The sequence below is a fragment of the Octopus bimaculoides genome, chromosome 19 (genome assembly GCF_046866305.1).
Source record: "Octopus bimaculoides isolate indiv1 chromosome 19, ASM4686630v1, whole genome shotgun sequence".
Classification (NCBI taxonomy): Eukaryota; Metazoa; Mollusca; class Cephalopoda; order Octopoda; family Octopodidae; genus Octopus; species Octopus bimaculoides.
In genome coordinates this window covers 53113789-53135311 of record NC_142946.1, presented here as the reverse complement: position 1 = coordinate 53135311, position 21523 = coordinate 53113789, and the positions used below count along the sequence as shown (strand labels likewise).

Sequence of the window (21523 nt, the reverse complement as noted above, 5' to 3'; positions counted from 1 at the left end):
AAATATAAACAAAGACACTTGATGATAGATTAGGGAAAACTCTAAGAGATAGTTGAAAACCTGGAATGTTGCAATTTGTATCTATGAACTGCATGTCTTGCATAAGCGTTTCCCGGAATAGTTTGTTTCACTTTCTTTTGTTTATTCACATACATGCATGCAGAGCTATGTACATATATGCACATTTACACATGAAACTATGCACACGTACATATATATGCATTCATACGTGCAAAGCGGGTCAAACTGTCAGCTTTAATAAAATGGAGATGGTTTTAAAACTAATCTAGCAGAAGTAGTTGTTTTATTTTCCTTCTCTCTTAACGGTATCGAATCGGTGGTAAAATGTTCGATCTCCATCTGGTGGATCTTGTGCTCTGCACTGGTGTCTGAGGTGTGTCGTTGGGCTGCTGATGGGTGGTTGGTGCCCGTTGGGGTGATGATCCTGTGGAAACACGGATTCTGTTTGTGCTGTCATCTGCTGTGCATGTTGTGGTTCTTGTTGGTGTTGTCACTGATGCTGCAGGTGTTGCACGTGCTATCCTCGATAGCTTTGGCGTTGGGCGGATGTGGGCCCTGTTACGTCTCAGCTGCCTACCTGATTCAGTTTCTATAATGTACGATCTTGGAGTTTCAGCTCTACTGACAACCTGTGCTGGGATCCATGTTTTAGTTATAGGATCTTGAGTATGCACATGTTGTCCTCCAAGTATCTCGGGTAAATATTGTGCATGTCTGTTGTAATATTTCTGTGCTTGTTCCTGAGTGGCTGCTAGCTTTGCCCTTGTCTCTTCCTGGTCAATAGGAGGTTGGATCTTAGTTGGCAGGGTGGTTTTATATTTCCTGCCATTCAGCATTTCTGCTGGGGATTTCATGTCAGCTCTCAGTGGTGTTGCTCGTAGGGACAAAAAAGCCAGGTGTGGGTCTTCCTTGGATTCTCGGCATTTGACTAGTGTTCTTTTGACTGTTTGCACCTGTCTTTCAATGAATCCATGACCCTTGGGGTAGTGTGGAGATGAGGTTACAATGTTGAACCCATACTCATCAGCTAGCTTTTTGAACTCCTGAGATGTGAATTGGGTTCCATTGTCACATATGATCTGCTCTGGTATTCCTTGCTCTGCCATAAGTCCTCGAGCCACTGTAGTTATTGTTCTGGCTCTCAGGTCTTTCACTTTCCTCACAAATGGGAATTTGGAGTAGTAGCAGACCATTATCAAGTACCATTCTTGGTTCTCTGTGAACAGATCTACTCCAATAGTTTGCCATGGCCTTCTTGGAATGTCACTGGACATCATCTCCTCCTTTTGCTGTGTGTTTCTGTGCTTTTGACAGATGTGACATGCAGAAACCATCTTCTCTATGTCTTTATACATGCCTACCCAATATACAGCTGACCTAGCTCGGAGTTTGCATTTTTCCATTCCCAGATGCCCTTGGTGGATCTTTTCAAGAATTTCTTTTTTCATTGATCTGGGTATGATTATTCGGGATCCAGCCATCAGGATTCCATTCTCCACTGCTATGTCATCATGGATGGCCCAATATTCTCGAATGAGGGGCTGCACCTGATGTCTCTTCTCTGGCCACCCCTGAATCACCATCTGAGTAAGGAGCTGGAGTTCTTCATCTTTGCTGGTCTCTTCTTTTATTTGTTCCAGCTTGGTGTTTGTTACATTTACAATGTGGTGGACCTTTACACTTAGTCCTTTCATCTCCTGTTTATCATGTGAGGACAGTCTGGAAAGAGCATCTGCTAATATTAGGTCCTTTCCTGGCTTGTCCCTGATGTTGTAGTCGTATTTTTGGAGCCTCAACAGTAGCCTTTGTAGTCTGGCTGGTGATTTCGTGAGGTTCTTTTTGTCTATTTGCTCTAGCGGGCGATGGTCTGATTCAATATTGAAATGTCTGCCATACAGGTATGTATGGAATTTTTCACAGCCGTATACTACTGCCAGGAGTTCTCTTTCAATGTTCGCATACCTTGTCTCTGTGGGTGAGAGAGCTTTTGAGGCAAATGCAATAGGTTTGCCTTCTTGTATTAATGCTGCGCCAACTCCTCTCATAGAAGCATCAACTTGGAGCGTTAGTGGCTTGCATCTATCATAGTACTGCAGAGTTGTCTCTTTACTGATGAGCTTTTTGATTGCGTTGAAATCCTGTGTGTGTGAAGCACACCAATCAAACTCTACGTCATTTTTGTTTAGTTCTCGGAGATTTGCAGTGTGATCGGCCAGCTTGGGTATGAAGGCTCCCATGTAGTTGATGAGTCCCAGGAAGCTCCTGAGTTCTTTCTTATCTTTGGGTTCTTTGATATCTCTGATGGCTTCCACTTTAGCGGGGTCTGGTTTCACTCCCTCTGCAGAGTATATTATTCCAAAGAATTTACACTCTTTTGCTTTTATCACACACTTGTCTGCATTGAGTTTGATACCTGCTTGTCAGGTTTTCTCCATAGTTTCATGTAAATTGAAGTCATGTGTGATCTCATTCGTGCCATGCACTTGGATATCGTCTGCTATCCCAATTGCTCCCTTGCAGCCTTGGTAGGTTTCATCTATTTGGCGCTGGAAAACATCTTGGCTCACCTTTAATCCAAATGGGAGTCGGTTGAATCGGTATCTGCCAAATGGTGTGTTGAAGGTAGTTAGCATCAATGATTCTTTGTCTATCCTCACATTCCAGTACCCATTACTGGCATCCAGTTTGCTGAATATCTTGGATCCAGCTAATGATGGTGTGATTTCTTCAAGGGTTGGAATTGGGTAGTACTTCCGTTTTAATGCTTTGTTCAGATCTCTTGGGTCGAGGCATATTCGTAGGGCACCATTGGGTTTTTCTTTGATTACGATAGAGTTCACCCAGTCAGTTGGCCGTGTCACTTTGGTGATTATTTCTTTTTTTTCCATTCTGTCCAACTCTGCCTTCAGCTTCTCTTTTAGTTCTAGTGGAACTCGGTGAGGTGGGTGGACAATTGGTTTGGCATTGGGATCGACTGTTATGTGGTATCGACATTTCTCAAAGCAACCGACAGTGTCGTCAAAGCATTCTGGGTACATGCTTATCAGTTCTTCTCTATCTGTGATTGATGGTCGGTTCTTGATAGGCATATCTCTGTCAATCCTGCTTGGAGCTGCCTTCACTTCACCGTTGATTGACACAATATTCAGCTTTCGACAGGTATCAAGTCCAAGAATTGCAGGTCCATCTGTTTTTGTGACACAAAAGGAACACTTGATCGTTTTTCCTTTGTGTGTCCCTGTGATGGTTGTTTTGCCCAGTTGTGGAATCCTGGTACCTCCGTATGCAGTGAGGATTACATCACTTGGTGTGAGGATTCCTTCTTTGACTTTATGCTCATGTATCAAGTGTTCTGGGAACATCTTTTTGTAGAGGTTGACAGGTAGGATATTACTCTGGGCTCCAGTGTCAATCTTTAGCTTCAAGTCAATGTATGTTCGTTTCCTGCCTGACTTCTTCTGAATTTCTATAGTTGTGTATGCCTCATTTTTCTTTTGGTTGTTATTTCCCATTTCATTTATATTTATGCCGACTGCCAAGAATTCCTCCTCTGAAGTATTTTCTTTGAGATGTTGGGCATGTATATCTCTGTCTTCTTTTTCCACTCCACTTTGAAAATTGGGGCTTATATTTTTGAGACTTTGCTAGTCTGCACATTTTCCCCCAGTGGTTGGGTTTCCCACATGCTTTGCAGTGTGTACCGTATGCAGGACATTTCCTCCTGTCATTGAACTCATGCTCTGTACCACAGTACTGGCATGTTCTCTGTTTGTGGGTATGTTTCATCCCACGTTTCGATACAGTATCTACACTGCTGCCTGTTGTGTTTGTTTGCAGAGTGAGTGAGGCCATTTGTTTGGTAGTGGCTTCGAATGCTCTTGCAGTATCTACTGCTTCTGCCAACTTGAGAGCGTCCTTACCGATGAGGGATTTCTGGACTTCTTTATGAGCACACCCCCATATAAGTTGATCGACAATCCTTTCGTCCTTGTCTTTGAATTTGCACTTCTCGGCAACATTCTTTAGCCTGGACAGGAAGTTGTCAATCGTTTCTTGTGGGTATTGTTTCAGGCCCTGGAATTCATATCTATGAATTCTATGGTTTGATCTGGGCTCTAGGTGCCTTTCAAAGTTCTTTAAAAGTATGTCTGGATTATTGCAATCCGATTCTGACATGTCCCAACTATTGAATAGGTCTAGGCCCTTCTCTCCCCTCCATAAAAGGATGTAGCTTACCTTTTCATCGGCAGCTGCACCTTTCAGGAAACTTTTGAAAGCTAATTGGGTTTTCTGTTTGAATTTCTTGAATGCTTCCACGATATCATCCGCTTCCCAGTTCGTGGTCGGATGCAGATTCATCTGTACGGCGACGGGGGACGCCATTTTTTTTTTTGATCGTCGCGTGTGTGTGTCCGAAGACGAAGCGAAATTCAGTTTCTTTAATTTTAGGTTTGTTGTTTTCGTGTTTTGCTGTAAAGGCACTGTTTTCGCTTAGTATTTATCGCTGCCACCATGTTATATATTCTTTTGTTCTTGATGGGATAATAAACAACTCACTGAAGGCATGGTTATGTTTCTACGTGTTTACAAACAGTGTCTATAGCGGAGTGATACACGCTGTGCGTATCTGCCTTAAACACAGTTCATACTACTTAGTGGATGCGCTTAACAAAATAGTACTGCTAGTGAAGATGTATTCATATATACGTATACCTATGCATGCACATAGATATGAACATATAACAGTAGAAGACACTTGCCCAAGGTGCCACGCAGTGGGATTGAACCCGGAACCATGTGGTTGGTAAGTAAACTACTTACCACACAGCCACTCCTGCGCCTATTTGTTTATTTTTGTAATTTTTTATTTTTTTCCAAAAATCCCGTTTTCGGAAACGGAGGTTCCGGGAAATTGCCAAAAACCGGCATTGTGAAATCCCGCCCGCCCCCAACTTCTTCAATTTTGACTTTTTTCCCCAACACTAATCCTAAAACCAGATCTTTCTGATTTGGCGGACACCATTTTTTATTTAGTGTTTTTTACGACACATTCCCTCAATAGACGTCAGTGATTGGTTGAAATTACCGAAATACGACAATTTTAACACGAAATAACTTTAAAAATATAAACTTTTCTCAACAACACTAAGAGTAAAAGATGTTTTATATGACACATTCTACCAGTGTCCCAAGTTTGAAAGTGTTTCGTTAAGATCCTTAAAACCCTAACCCTAAAACTTAAGTACAGAAATATTTTGAAATTTTTGTCCGAATCATGATGTCCATATTTTTCCGCATATTTAGAAAAAAAAAAATTCTTAAAAAAGTTAAAAATGAAGGAAATGGGGGTGGAGGTTGTAATTTAGAAATGTCGATTTTTGCCAGTTTTTTTTGCTGATTCCTATTCCCGTAGCCGAAAAGGAGGATTTGTGTAAAAAAAAAAAAAATGTTTTTCTAAAGGGTGGTTTTTTGGGGGTGAGGGCACGGGCGGAAGTCTTGCCAATTTTTTTTTTTTTTTTTTGTGATTTAAGGCCTATTTAGCTGCTACCTTTAGCCCATCTCATGTCCCTCCTTGTTTCTTTGTCACCGACATATTGATGTTTTTCGATATCTTTCTCTTCATAAACACATTTATTGGTCTATTCCTGGGATTTAAGGGGTAAAAAAATAGGCTGTCCATATTTTAAACTCTTGATTTAAAAATAGAATTTAGAATATTTGAAAAAAAATTTTTTTTTTTTTTTTTTTTTTTTTTTGTAATCGTATGAATTCATGTATAGAAACAAATGCGCAAAACTTTTCTGAAAATTCCAAGAAATAAAAAAGTTATGAGGGTTATATGGGATGCTTAAAACAGAATTCCACTCTTTGTTTGGGCGGGAGAAGGGGGGGGGGGAAATGGGGTGTTTTTACTGCATTTTTGAGTTTGAGACAAAATATATCTTATCACAACTGTTCATTACCTTACAAAAACTATATCAGTTAAGCAAATAGCCTTCCTGAAGTGCATCAAAAGCATTATAACATAATCTGATCACTATTTCAGAAAATTATTGCTGTACTCTGAGTATGTAAAAAAACAAATTTGGTTGGGGCAAAATGAGTAAGACAAGATAATGTAAACTTGCTGCTTCAATTCTCCAGAAAACACTCTCATATACATGAATATCCATCCCTAGACATCAGACGGATCAGAAATGAAAAAAAAAATTATTTAGGTCAGGGGATCAGGGGGGAAAATGGCACATACAAAATAACAAAACTCAATTACATAAGATAAAAACACCAGAAAAAAATATTTTCTATAGCTTCTCCACAATCTTCTGGAGCAGTGTTGCCAACTTAAAATCAGAATTTTATGCTAAATTTCAGTAGAAAAAATGACAAAAAAATGCTAAAGACTAATTATATCAAAAAGCTTAATTTTTATTTACTTTATTTAATAATATTCAGCATTGAGAAATAATTTTTTTGAATTTCACTGATTTGATCACTTTCAGTTGCATTCAAGGTCCCAATCTTGTTAAGTATGTGTTTTGGAATATCAAAGTTTTTGCAACATTTGCCATATCTTTTCAGGCCATATTTTATAGACAGTATTGACCTAAGCATAGGAAGATGCATTTTGTTTTTCAATTTTGATTTGATTACACCCATACTACTGAACGACCGTTCAACTTGTGCATTTGAGTTTGGCAATGTCAATAGATTAATGGTAAAATTTGCAACATCCCTAAAAGGATTTCCTCCAGTAGCGTCTTTATATTCCAAGACTTCCAGCCAGAATGCCTCAGTACTAGACATATTTGTCCATTTAACTAAATGAATGCTATCAAACTGAATTTCAATTAAAGCAACTTTTTCTTCATTTAAATTAAAATTGATTGCAAAAATAAAAGGTAAAGTTTATTCCTAGAATCACAAAACATTTCATGTAATGTTTGTGCTGTAAAGCATTTTTCATTTGTAGTTGTTGTTTGGAAGTGAATTTGCAATTCAAACCATTGGCTTAAAATTTTATTTACTGCTGGTTCTACTGACAGCCACCTAGTTGTGCAAGAATTCACGATCTTCAAAGGCTCTTTATCATTGATAGCAAGGTAAAGTTGTTTGTAGGCACTTTGTCTTGTTGAAGAATGAGAGGAACAGTTGTAGGTTTGGGCAAGCATTCACCACAAGTGTGGGATACTGCCAACTGTAAAGAATGACATAGACATCTAAATAGAAGTAATGATGGAACTTCTTTTAATTTCTGGAAAACACCATTGTTGACTCCTATCATTACTCTAGCATTGTTGGTTTCTTATAGCCAGTAAATTTTTTCTATCTAATTTCTTTTTCACTAATTCAATTTTTAAGGCATCTACAATACCATCTGCATCATGTTTCTAAAGATACCTTACTGAGATATGTATGTACCACTTTTTTGTGAGTGTCACTATAATATATAACAATTCCTAACTTGTTTATCGATATATCATCGGATTCATATAAAAAAAACTGCATTGTTTTATTTATGGGATGACCCAATACTTGTCAGGTTTTGATAGGACTCTGCCTATGTTACTACACAAGCCCTGTGAGTCTGGTGTCACTGGTGTTGCTAATGTTCCACTTTAACTGTTGCATGCTAACACTTGTAGGAAAGACATGAACAGTGAAGAAATTCCAAAGGGAAGGACAATCTGTAGTGCAGAGCCTACTAAGTTGAATACAATCTAGATGATGGGAGCAGAGATGAGTGGGTTAGGGGTGACTGACTTATATGTAACATTATCATCATCTTGATGTTCACTTTTCTGTGTTGGCAAAGCAGATTTTCTATGGCTGGATACCTATCTTTCACCAAACCTCATTTGTTTCCAAGTGAAGTAATATTTCCTCATGGCAAGATATGCTTTTACAGAATATTGGAAATGAATGATGCTGCTTGTATGACAGTGACACTCATTTACAACTATCAAGTGATGTCAAGATGAGAAACAATCACACACATGCAATAGCTTCTTACAGTTTCCATCAGCCAAATTCTCTCACAGGATTTTGATTGGTGCTGAGATACAGTTATTTTCCATGGAAAGGCAATGGTGGACATAACATTGATGATGATTATCAGTTATCACCACATTAGATTATATTTACTCACCTTAGTGCCCCTGGACTGGCTCTTGTGCGGGTGGCACATAAAAGACACCATATATAACTACACACGTGCTGTTGGCGATTTCTTTTCTTTCTTTGGACTTCTCCCTTTCTCCAACAAACAGCTATGCTCAAAACATCAAACTCTCTTTTCACTGAGCATCAAGCTAATATATTCCTTGTGCACGTCCTCTTGTTGTCCAGTAATTTCATGTGTTTATTTGAATAAACTGTATATATATATATATATATATATATATATCATCATCATCATCATCTATATATATATATATATATATATATATATATATACATATTTGTTTTGCAACACCAAATATACAGTGCGTGTGTTTTTATTGGCTAAACTGGCAATATGACCATCCCCAAGTACAACAACATATATATATATAGTTTATTCAAATACTTCAAAATATAAAACACAGAACACTTCAAAATATAAAACAGCTAAATGAATAGTACTTAATTCTCCTTAAAACCATGTTAATTTTATTTACAAAAACAAAATGTTTCTCTTTTATTTATTTATTTTTTTATCTTTCACTTGCTTTTGTCATTGAACTGCTACCTTACAGAAGCACCACCTCAAGAAGTTTAGTTGAACAAATTGTCTCCCCACGCAATATTTTATAAAACCCTAACTTCCTCAGTGGAGTTAATTCTAAAACCAACTTGTCCATCAAGAAAATAATGAATCTCAGGTTCCAAGATACAAATATACTTCCCAACTTTCAGTTGGTCCCAGGAAAAATATGGATAAGGATCTGATTCTTCATGATAAAATATCATAATATAATTGCAACCATCAGTATCCTGAAAAAAAAAAAGAAAGAGAGAGAAAAGTTTATTATTTAGTGAAAATTGAGTAAGAGCAGGCAAAATCTTCAGCACGTTGGGCAAAATCCATCTCTTTCTGAGTTCAAATTCTGCCAAGGCTAACATTGCTTTTATCTTTTCAGGATCAATAAAATAAGTTTTAACTGACTTGCCCCTCCCTTCAAAATAACTGGCCTTGTATCAAAATTTGAAATCATTATTATATGAAAATATACATGTAGGAGTGGCTGTGTGGTGAGTAGCTTGCTTACCAACCACATGGTTCCGGGTTCAGTCCCATTGCGTGGCACCTTGGGCAAGTGTCTTCTACTATAGCCTCGGGCCGACCAAAGCCTTGTGAGTGGATTTGGTAGATGGAAACTGAAAGAAGCCCGTCGTATATATGTATATATATGTATGTGTGTGTCTGTGTTTGTCCCCCCAACATCGCTTGACAACCGATGCTAGTGTGTTTACGTCCCCGTAACATAGCGGTTCGGCAAAAGAGACTGATAGAATAAGTACTAGGCATCCAAAGAATAAGTCCTGCGGTCGATTTGCTCGACTAAAGGTGGTGCTCCAGCATGGCCGCAGTCAAATGACTGAAACAAGTAAAAGAGTATGTAACTACATTCAGACATCTTTTTCTCTTCATGTGGCATACCTACAGGCATCAGAACTAATTACTTCCTTTATAAAAAGAAGTTTTTGGTTTGGTTTTATGTATCTTTTATTGTGTTTCACTAACATATACAAGTATACTATGAAGTAGTTGTTATGTCGGCAATTACATCATCCAGTAATGCCAAATCATTAGAAGAAAGAAAATCATTTAATCCATCGCTGGTTGCCAACATCCATAAGCAGAATGAAACTGAGAACTGCATGTTTGCGTAAAGTAACCCTCTCTCAACAGTGACATCCGCTTGCATACATAAACATATTTAGAGTAAAAATGAATGGAGAATGACAAAGGAAAGAAACAAAGAGAGGGACAGAGATACCTTAAGTAATTGAAATATACTTACCTGGACGTAATAACTTGGCCTGAACAGATGGAATCCTGGGCTTATAATGAAAGCAACAAGAACTGTATTTTCTTTGAAATTATAAAACTGATATTCTGCTGAAACCTCATAAAATTTTGTAATTATATTATGGTGGGGAAAATTCTTTTCTGCTTTGAATAGAGCTCTCCGGAAATTACCTGAAATAAAGTTTAGAAATTGAAATTATATACAGAAAGAAAAAATAAATTATACTACAAGTAAAATAACTAGACATAAGCCATTTTCATTCAGATTCAGCATTTAAATAGAGAGGGGCAGGTGTGGCTGTGTGGTTAAGGTGTTTGCTTTGCAATCAAGTGGTCTTGGGTTCTATCGCACTGCATATCATAAAGGACAAGTGTCTTCTACTATTAACTCAGGCTGATTAATGCTTTGCAAGTGAAAAGGGTGGACAGAAAATGTCAGAAGCTTGCTATTATATTTGTATGGAATTCTTTGTGAATCTCTGAAGAGGCCTAGCGAATCATGCATGTACCCCCATTTCAGCATTTCATCCGATAATTACTCCGGCAGGAACTATTCAGATAGAATGGGGCATGCCAAAGCTAGGCCGAAACAGCTGTAAGATTAAGTTTTTGTTCATTCTCTAATTCCTTATGTACTTTTATTTGTAAACCTGATTGTCAATATAACATGGTTTGTCATAAACACCTGTACTTTGTGGGGGTTTTTTTTTTGTCACTTTAGTTATGAATTAAGTTAATGAATTCAACGGGATACACTGTCTGCAAGTCGTTGGGTTCAGCATATTATCCTCCATTTTCTAATTGATATATATATATATATATATATATATATATATATATATATATATATATATATATATATATATATATATATATATATACATATATATATTTGTGAGTGTGCGTTTGCGCACACAAAGGATATCATTTTTAATACTTATATCAGACCAAATGAGGGTTTAAAACTAAAGTGTTATCTTTTCATTCCCAGTGAAACATTACATTCAGTAGCTGAACACACGTGGAAATGTGGAATGAAGAAACATATTTCTTATTTGTAGTGACAGGAAGAGCATCCCACCGTAAAAGTGCTGCCTCAAATAAGAACCTGTCTAATTTATGCCAGCATAGACAAATGGACATAAAATGAACAATGCAAAGATGAGAGAGGCAGCTAACAACAAGAATAGATGTTTTGTACTCCTTTATTAAGTAAGTCCTGTTCTAATTTGAAATCCTGCTGAAATTATCTTGGCTCCCATTTTTCACCAAGATGAATAAAATATATATCAGTATGTACTTAAATCTATTCAAGTATACTTATTTTTTTACAAAATATTAGTCTTATGCCTAATCAGAAAATATTATTTTAAATAAATATGACCTTTTATGTTAATGAAAGAAAAGGAAAATCAACTCGAGTATTGGAGTAGAAAGATACTGGACTCTGTTACAAACAGTTTCCATTTAGCAAATTCACTCACAAGGAAATGGGAAGTCTAAAGCACTAGAAGACATTTGCCCAAACTGCCACACAGTGGGACTGAACCGAGAAGCTGTGGTTGCAAAACAAGCTTTCTAGCCACACAGCAGAGTTTTATATATATATATATGTAAATATGCTTATGCCAACATTTATTTAAAACTTACCTATAATTCTTGAAGATTCAGTATTTGCGTTGCTAGAAGATTTACATAATTTCTTGTGAAGAGGCCATGCAGATTTTTGACAAGATTTTGAGCAATATTTTGCATTTTTGCATTGGCTACATCTCTTTAAATCTGCATTAAAATTACCACAGCTGTCACATATTCCAACTTCATAATCAAATTATTAAATACATGTAAATAAAAGAAATATATCAACATATAAATTGTATTTAAAAAACTAAAAAAGTTGATTTATAAACAGGAAAACGAAGTCAAAATATTTACATAGAAAATGAAGTGTAGCTACATATTTCGCACAGCCTACCTGGCATCAGTAAATCAACAGTGACTTATTTGACATCAGGTGTTTCACCTGTTCTCTCTTTGTTTATGTGTGTGAGCAGAGTACTTTTTATGCATGTGAGGAGAGGAGGCAATTAATAAATTTTAATCTCTTTCTCATTCTGTTTATCTGATTATGTACATTTCTGTGCAAGCATGGATGTGTGTGTGTGTGTGTTTGCTTCTAGTGCCAAAATGTAATGTCACCAAAACAAGTTCAGTGTCCAGCCTGCCATGCCAAATCACTGGTATTGAAATAGTCACACCTAACTGTCACGTTTTGATAGTTTTTAAATGAACACATGTAACTTCATGGTTAGAATGTTAGGCTCACAAGTGTTAGGTTGTGGGTTCAAATCTCAACCTAATTGGAGTTTTGTGTCCTTGAGCAAGGCATTTTATTTCAAATTGTTCCAGTATGTTCAGCTGAAAGTGAGTACCACTGGTGCCAAAGGAAATCAGAGTGAAGGTCAACCCTTCAACAGAATGGTGTCCTGTTTAGGATTGAGTCTTGCACTTTCAGTGTACCTAAGTGCTTTGAAAACCTGAATAATCCCTGGTTTATCCTTGTTTCCCCACCCTCTACATTCTCTGGTTTGTGTTGTGGTATGCTAAATCAGAAAAGGCTGCTAGCCTTTAGTCACATACCTTTTACTTCTGGGAGAAATGAGCACAACCTAGCTGATTCAGAAAGAATGATAGAGAACAGATGGACCCTACCACCTTTTATCAACAGTAAAGATACTTTTGACCTAGTTGGGATTTGAAGTCAGAACACAAAGATATTCAACAGTTACCACCAGACATTTGTGCTATGTTCTGCTAATCAATTAGCCCTGTAATTATAAACACTCAAGTGAAGCTGTGTTGCCCAGTGATTAGACTGTTGCATTTGTAATTGTAAGATTGTGGTTTTTAACTCTTGGACCAAGTACTGCAATGTGTTCTTGAGCAAAACACTTTATTTCTCATTGCTTCAGTCTACTCAGGTGTAAATGAGTACCAGCAATAGCTGGGAAGTTAACCCTGTGACAAACCGGCACACTATTCAGGGAGTAGGGGCAGATTTTTGTAATCTCAGTGAATTATATGCCACAGGAGCCAGGTTTAGCTCCAGCTTCATGAGTTCTAGGGGTTAAGACAGACAGACAGACAGACCTCTCTCTCATATATATATATTTTCAAGCTTTTAAAAGAAGTAGTAATTAAATTCAGTAACACAAAGTAATTTAAGTTGAAGAAGCTATGACTTTATAATTGAAATTGTCTAAAAATATTCTATAGCAGCAGTAGTAGTAAGGGGGAATGTACTGTAATAGGGGAATGTTACTGCATCCACCATTTGTTGGTGATTCCCTACCACTTCTGGTAGACGACACCTTTACACTGCTTGGGCAACAACCCTCCAAGCCATGGGTCTGTGTGAGTAGTCTTTGCCACAAAAGGGTTTATGAGGTCAGAGTGCAAATCCTACCTCAACCTATTTTAGTTGCCTTTTATGACAGAGGAAATGGTGGGTCTATTCTTTGGCATACTGGTCCCCAAATAGTGCATTATAGTGCCGGAGCCTTTTTGGAGCTTTAGGTGTTTTCGCTCAATAAACACTCACAATGCCCGGTCTGGGAATCGAAACCACGATCCTATGACCGCCAGTCCGCTGCCCTAACCACTGGGCCATTGCGTCTCCACCATGTTCCAAATACCAATTTAATAATGACAAAGTTATTTTACAGTTAATTTTTCAAAATTAACTGAAACAAAGACATTATATATCAATAAAAATTTGATAACAAAAGGATTTAAGTAATGTCACAGGAAACTTGTAACTCATGATGGGTAAAAGCAGGCAAATTTATCTCAATGAAGTAGAAATGAACTGAACATAATAAATGGCAAATCCAAGTGAAAAACCAACCACTACACTTTTACTTATTTCAGTCATTTGACTGCAGCCATGCTGGGGCACCGCCTTTTAGTCGAGCAAATCGACCCCAGGACTTATTCTTTGTAATCCTAGTACTTATTCTATCGGTCTCTTTTGCCAAACCGCTAGGTTACGGGGACATAAACACACCACCATCGGTTGTCAAGCGATGCTGGGGGGAACAAACACAGACACACAAACATAGACACACACATACATATATATATATACATACATACGACAGGCTTTCAGTTTCCGTCTACCAAATCCACTCACAAGGCTTTGGTCGGCCCGAGGCTATAGTAGAAGACACTTGCCCAAGGTGCCACACAGTGGGAATGAACCTGGAACCATGTGGCTGGTAAGCAAGCTACTTACCACACAGTCACTCAAAGCTTATTAGGCCATGCCAAAACCATGAACATAGAATAACATTTACTAGCAAACCTTCAATTATATTTTATCTGTTACTTGTCTCAATCCTTAGACTGTGGCCATGCTGGGGCACTGCCTTGAAAAGTTTTTGTCAAATAGATCAACCCCAGTATGTATATTTTAAGTCTATTATTCTATTGATCTCTTTTGCCAAACCACTAAGTTACTAGGACATGAAACAAACCAACACCAACTGTTAAGCAGTGGAGGGGACAAACACAGGCACAAAGATACACAAACATAAATATACACAACAGATTTCCAGTTTCCATCTACCAGATTCACTCACAAGGAATTGGTTGGCCTGGAACTTTGGCATTTAATGTTGCATAGTGAGATTGAACCTGAAATCACAGGTTCTTAACCACACAGCTATGCCTATTTTTTTTAATAAAAAACATTAAAATACTTATTGAAAAGAATTCTAAAAAGACACCAACCATTGTCTTTTACACTTGTTCCTGCATCCCGGTTTCCATTGTTTTCTGTTTCAGTCTTAGTATCAGCTTTGCTGTTCCCCTTCTTGCTAGCATCCTTCCCCTTCTTGCTAGCATCCTTCCCACTGTCTACACCACCAGCTTCTCCTTTGCAATTCACATTTCCACTGCTGTTCTTTGCTGTATCTTTGTCACTGTCCTTATCAATCTCATTTCTGACATCGGTATCTTTCTTACTCCTGGCATCATCTTTTACTATATTGCTGCCATTGTCATTCTTCTTTTTTTTCTTTTTCTTTGCCTTCTTCTTCTTCTTAGCAGGCTTATCACCATTCCCTTCAGCCTCATCAACACAATTTTCATTTTGATAGCTTTCGCCACTGCTATATTCACAACCAGTCTTCTCATCACAGTTTGCATTTGAAGCTTTACAATTGCTCTGATGTGTTACCCAATGAATTTTCTGGCACAGCTTTGAGCAGTAGTAAATTGTTTTGCATCTAGAGCATCTCTGTAAAGCAACATTAGTTCTAAAACATGTTTGGCAAAATTTTTCTGTTTCATCAATGCAACTTTCTTTCAAATACTTATTTGGAATATTTTGAGCAGCAAAACATACTTTGCTGTGTTCTTTTTTGTGCATTCTTTCACAATTTTTGGAACAATAGGAGACAATTTTGCACTGAAAACATTGATGAAGTGAAAACTTCACTTGGCCACAATTCTGGCATGTCTTTTTAATTAAAGCCATCTTTACTTAAGAGAAAACCTGAAAAATTAAAGGAATTAATAAATTATCTTACAATTAATTTTCTGGCATTTCCTTTTTCAGAAATTAAAGAGAATGTGTTAATTAAGGTAATAGGGACAAAACAACAAGCTGTATTTACAAGGAATGCCAAACCATATCTTGTTTTAACCTGATCCTCAGTAGTAATAAAGAATTATAAAGGAAGAGATTTTCTACTTGTACACAGTTACCAAGCCCAATGGTCACCAGCTTGTTGAGAAATCATGACCAAATTTATCACGCCACATAAATCCAATCGAGAATATTTTTCAGTTATATTTTGTTGTAAATATTCCATGAAAATTAAGATTTGGCCGGCATTCTGGTTTAAGCACGCTAGTCATAACTTTAAAAAATTTCTTGGGAATTTTCAGACAATTTGCGAATTTGTTTTCTACACATAGGATTTCATACGATTATGAAAAAAACAAAAATTTAATTTTTTAAATCCTACCACATCCTAAAATTCCACTCTTTCGAATTTTATTTTTTAATCAGTTTAAAATGACAGTCCGAAATATTTTTGGTAATTTTTCAGATTAACACCAGCACGATCTTCACTAGGGTGTTACAGTTGGGGTTTTAGGGTCAGGGTTATGGTTAGGGTTACGGACGGAATTCCCTAACCCAAACCCTAACACCCTAGTGAAGATCGTGCGGGTGTTAATCTGAAAAATTACCATTTTTTTTTTTATGGGGGAGAAAGACATTCAAAAACATCAATACGTCAGAGTGAAAACGAAACGAGAATATTGGGTAGTCGAGAGATGTACTAAAAATAACAGCTAAATCGTCCTTAAATCAGAAATTCTTTTGGTTTGTTTTATAATCGTATGACTTCCTGTGTATAGAACACAAATTCACAACCGCTTTGTCCACCACTGAAAAAAAACAACAACAAAAAAACACAAACAGGAGCGAAGAAACAGGAAAGAAAAAACATCAATTCAACAAGTGGCCGGACACCACATGGCTTAACGCAACTTAGGGAAGCAACTGCCTAATTTCGCTATGGCTCGCAGGAATGCCGCTGGCGATGTTAAGGCGTTGTAGCAGGAATATTATTGGTATCAAACAAACTTTCTTTCCATGAGTTTTTAACACGATTTATCGTGGCCTGAAAAATGAATATAGTTAGTACATTACAATCTGCATTCCTTATTTTATCATGTGGCAACAAAAAGTAATTAACGACAATCTAAAAGACTAATTAATTGTATGTTACTTTCAATTATAGCCGTTACTGAAACATAAATAAACTCTTAAAAAGTATAGCACCTTGAAACAAGCTACAAATTGCGTAACTGGAAATAACGGGAGTAGATAGTAACAAATAAACAGAAGTCTTTCAGTTTCATATCGGCCTTTCGGTTAAGATAAAAGTGTAGTTTTACACCGAATCATTTCAAATAGTAAAATAAAAAATTTAAAATATGGTGTCTTTCTCTACTAATTTCACCTTTCAAACTGAAATTTAAATTATGCTCCCACCCCACTTTTTGCTTTTAAAGAAAAATTGGCAGTCATTTACAAAACTCCAAATACATACAGTCTTCGTCGGCCAAAGGACTTGGCCGTTAAAAATATAATTGGATGGCCAGGGAACCAAGCAAACTAGTAGCAATTTATGTTAAAAGTTTTGTATAATGCTGCGACATATTTTTATGTAATTATATAGTGGCGATCTTTCGAATTTTTGCCTTATATAGTTTTCTAAATATTTATGACTCATTCATTGGTTGCATTAATCGAAACGCAGTAGCTATAATGTATTTAACACGAAAGACAGTCGATTTAAATTAAAAAATAAAACAAAAAAACTTCTTACTCGAAGACAAGTTATGCTACACGCACCCGAAACTGGAGATAACACGTGTTGAAGTTTTAATTGTGATTAGGAGGGCCCTTTTCAGTAAAAAAAAAAACCTAAATATTTTCAGAGGAAGAATTGTGTGATTTAAAGGAGATTTGTCTGTTGTTTCTAGCACATTCCAAGACAATCCACCTCGTTTCTTTCTCACCCTCTCATGTATTAGCTGTCAGAATTGAAAGTAGAACTGACAAGGAACGTTACTGCTGGTTTGAGTTGATTCTTTGGCTACTGACTAGCCGGAGCTATCTGTCTGTCTCACTATCTCTCTCTCTCTCTCTCTATCTATCTATCTATCACTCGTTCACCTCTGTTTGTGTCCGTAGAATTTATCAAATTAGAAAACGCAAATTTAATATAAAAATATATTTTCTGAAATTGCAAATTATTTAAAATATAAAAATATAATTTTCAACAGAGAGAATTTATCAAAATAGAAAACAAATGAAGTTTGAAGTTTAAAAATAATAGGATCGACCACTCACGACTAGCTAGCGCGGACGCGCGACTGCGCGTTCGGGACCACTCTGCTTTAGTAGTACCCTTATACTCTGTGTGTTTTCAAACGCATGGATATAGGTGTCAAATTTGTTCCAATAACTTTCGAGTGATAGATAGATAGAGAGAGAGAGACGGACAGCTCGCTCAGGCCAGTCATGGTATTAGCTGTCAGTAGCCAAAGAATCAACTCAAACCAGCAGTAACGTTCCTTGTCAGATTTTTCTACTTTCACTTCTGACAGCTAATACCATGACAGTGCCCAGTATTTTTCTCCCCCAAAACACATTTATGCTACAAAAAATATTTTTTAATGCATGATTTTTGTTTTTACTCCCCGCTCGCGGTTGTTTCTGTTTATAATTTAAAATTCTGGAGTTTGATCTAAAACTTCGTTTTTCCGATACTCCTTTCTTTATCCCCTCAGAAAACTCTTCCTCACAATTTTTTTCATAATCGTAATCTATGCTGTTTGAAAGGTGTTTGTTTAAACTTTCATAGAAAGATATGAGGTGGGGGAAAAAGTCGGGGCGTGTGAATTTTCCTAAACTCTTCTCTCCACCCTCTCGAAAAAATTCTTTGCAACAAATAAATCCCGGTAGAGATGGACTATATGTAATCTGAACCTTTCCCCCCCCCCCCTTGTTTATTAATTTTTTTTTTACGGAATCCCACGTTTTAGGCTATGGAGATTCCGATTCTGAAAAAAAAATTTTTGAAAAATTTCAATTCCCCCCCCCCCCCCAAGCAGGCTATTTACATGCTAGAAATAACAGCCAAATCTCAAAAAACTAGTGTTAGGGTTAGGGTTAGGGTCAGGGTTAGGGTTAGGGTTTGAGTTAGGGTTAGGTTTACCCTGTGGATCTATATAAAAACCGGCGGGGGGGGGATCGAAATTTTGAAATTGAGATTTTGGAAAAAAATTTTCCAGAATCGGATTCTCCATGGTCTGAAACATAGGATTCCGTAAAAAAAAAAAAAAAAAAATTTAAAAGTGGGGGTATACCCAGATTACATATACTCCATCTCCACCATTTATTTTTGTTTCCATTGACTTGAATAGCAAAACACACGCTTGCACAATGTATGTAAGTATATGAAAGATAACGGGTGAACGTGCGTAGTTATGCCTATTTGATGTACGTGTATATGAAAGGTAATGGGTGTACGTATGTGTATGTGCGAGCCTGTTCAACTTTATGTATTTGTATTCACTCACACATACACACACCCATTATCTTTCATATACACTATCATTCATTGTGCGAGTGTTTCGCTATTCAAGTTATGAACATGAAAGTCAATGAGTGTGTGCGGGCAAATACAATTGTTTTACGGAAATTAACAACCAGTTGTAAAATCATTGACAACTCTGAGATTAAATACGAGTACTTGCTGATATAATCGACTGGTTCCCTCCCTTAAAATTTCAAGCCTAGTAGAAAGAATTAGGATCTTTGATTTGACGAGCAACATTTTTTTGAATATTTTTGAATAATTTGAATATTTACCGTTAGTATTTTTGTAGGTTAAAATTGGGAAGACTTTTGTATTGTATTCGCCAATTTCATGTCGATAAAGAAATAATAACGTTCAAGATTATACCACAGATTTTCTGTTTATGTTGTGCAATGATCAATGAGGACGGGGTATATAATTCGAGGATCGGATAAGTTTGCGTGACTAGAAATGAAAATAAACAATGTGGGAAAATACAAAAGTAGACTTGGGTATGCTGACCAAGCGAAACGAATAGGTAAATGCATATACAAGTCAACAACAAATTCATTGAAAAGAAATTCCACGAGATAAATAAATGACCATTAACATTTGGCAATAACCGGCAGTGAAATAAAACTGATAAATATCTGATATTGTAGAATTTATAAACTAGACTATAAAAACTTACAGAAATTATGTCTAATGCATTTGATGAATACAATTAGTTTATGCAATTAGCACTAGGTAAACTAGTCAGTGGGGCCGACAGTTTCGGTTTTAAATTTTAGCAGGACTTCTCTCACATAGTACAAATACCATTTCTCGTTTCACTTAATTGACGGTTTTTAGAAGACGTATTCCTAAAAGCAATCCTATTTACAATGTTTCTAATCTAAAAGAATATATGTAAAGGAAAAAATAAATATGATCCAAAATGACTGAAAAGACCCCACAAAATAATTTATTAGAACCTTGTTTAACTTGTTGATGGAGTCTTATAAATACAGAGAGAAAGTGAAAGTATCTGACAAGTAAAATATGGCGTGAATTTTGTTGCTGCAGCAGTCAGTATCGTCGCCTTCGTTGTGCTCTAGGTCGTTTGCTCCTCTTCTATTTCTTGAAGCAGAAAGTAAAATTATTACGCCATTTCCCAGAAACTCGGTAGGTAAAATGAAAGCAAAAGAACTGTTTTCTAGGAAACTGAAAATACATTCCGGGGAAACACACTCTAGCGTGCGCGAATGATAATGATAACGATATGGTGGTGATAGCGGTCATGATGGTAGTGTGGTAGTGTAGTGGTTATGGTGATGATAGTAGTTGGGATAATGGTGGTGGCGGTCGGTGTCGTCGTACTCTCAGCAAAGATCATCATTTGCCGGAAAGTTTCCCAGTCAAATGAAAGAGAAATAATTGTTTTCCGAGAAAGGTACGCGCACCAAACACGCATGAATTGACTGTTACCCGATCACGACATTTATTTATTTGCTAATATTTTAACTGATTTTACAGACCTACATAACTCTACATTACAATGACCTCCCTATTTGATTAAAAAGAAGTGGGGAATATGGTGCTACCGTTATAACTGCGTAATGTATTTCCCTGAAAATATTTAAGGAAATGATTTTTTTTTTAGATTTTCCATCAACCATACATGTTGCATTGAGTTTCTCTCTCCCACGTGGACAATGTAGCATGCTTTTGATGACATGTTGAAATAGAATCGTTTGTTTGTGGAGTTGGAAGCTGGAAGTAAACAAACTTATCGTTATGTTCTGGATCTAACTTATATTCTTTTTTTAATATGAATAACATATAACAGTGTCCACACCTTTGAAACTCTGTAGTCTACATGTACCCAGTAATCTCTCCCAAAATGTTCGCCAAAAGCGATTCTTAAGCTTCATATTAAATTCTCTGTCAGTTAAGTCTGGTCTGTTAGCCGGTCTCTGGGTACTAGTAAAGCAGCGCGGACCCGAACGCGCAGTCGCGCGTCCGCGCTAGCTAGTCGTGAGTGGTCGATCCTAACCCTAACCCTAACCCTAAACACGTATTCATTTGCACACGCGGGTTAGGGATAGGGTTAGGGTTAGGGACAGGGTTAGGGTTAGGGTTAGGATCGACCACTCAAGACTAGCTAGCGCGGACGCGCGACTACGCGTTCGGGTCCGCGCCATTTTAGTAGTACAGGGTTTCTGTATTGGATAAAATTGGTCTTGAGATTTCTTTCCATTGGAGATTACAAGTGAAAGTGATGAAGAAATTTGGTTGTCCTAACTTTCGAACAATGGCCATCAAGCATCGTGGGCCTCCTATGAAT

General features: G+C 37.0%; 1 protein-coding gene across 6 annotated transcripts; it reads right to left on the bottom strand.

The window, feature by feature from the left end:
• Positions 1–8643: 8643 nt before the first annotated feature.
• Positions 8644–19715, bottom strand: LOC149131872 (uncharacterized). Of its 6 annotated transcripts, none has more exons than XM_089337739.1 (5): positions 19491–19715; positions 14825–15590; positions 11684–11851; positions 10026–10204; positions 8644–8994 (listed from the first exon to the last, which is right to left on the bottom strand). In XM_089337739.1, exons 2-5 carry the CDS (start codon positions 15570–15572, stop codon positions 8809–8811), a joined length of 1281 nt encoding a protein of 426 aa, XP_089193865.1. In that variant the 5' UTR covers positions 15573–15590; positions 19491–19715; the 3' UTR covers positions 8644–8808. The 6 variants fall into 6 exon arrangements, with proteins under 6 accessions (XP_089193865.1, XP_089193869.1, XP_089193866.1 ...); XM_089337743.1 differs by lacking the exon at positions 19491–19715 and adding an exon at positions 17440–18593 and having other exon boundaries at positions 11684–11815; XM_089337740.1 differs by lacking the exon at positions 19491–19715 and adding an exon at positions 17466–18588.
• Between the last annotated feature and the right edge of the window lie 1808 nt (positions 19716–21523).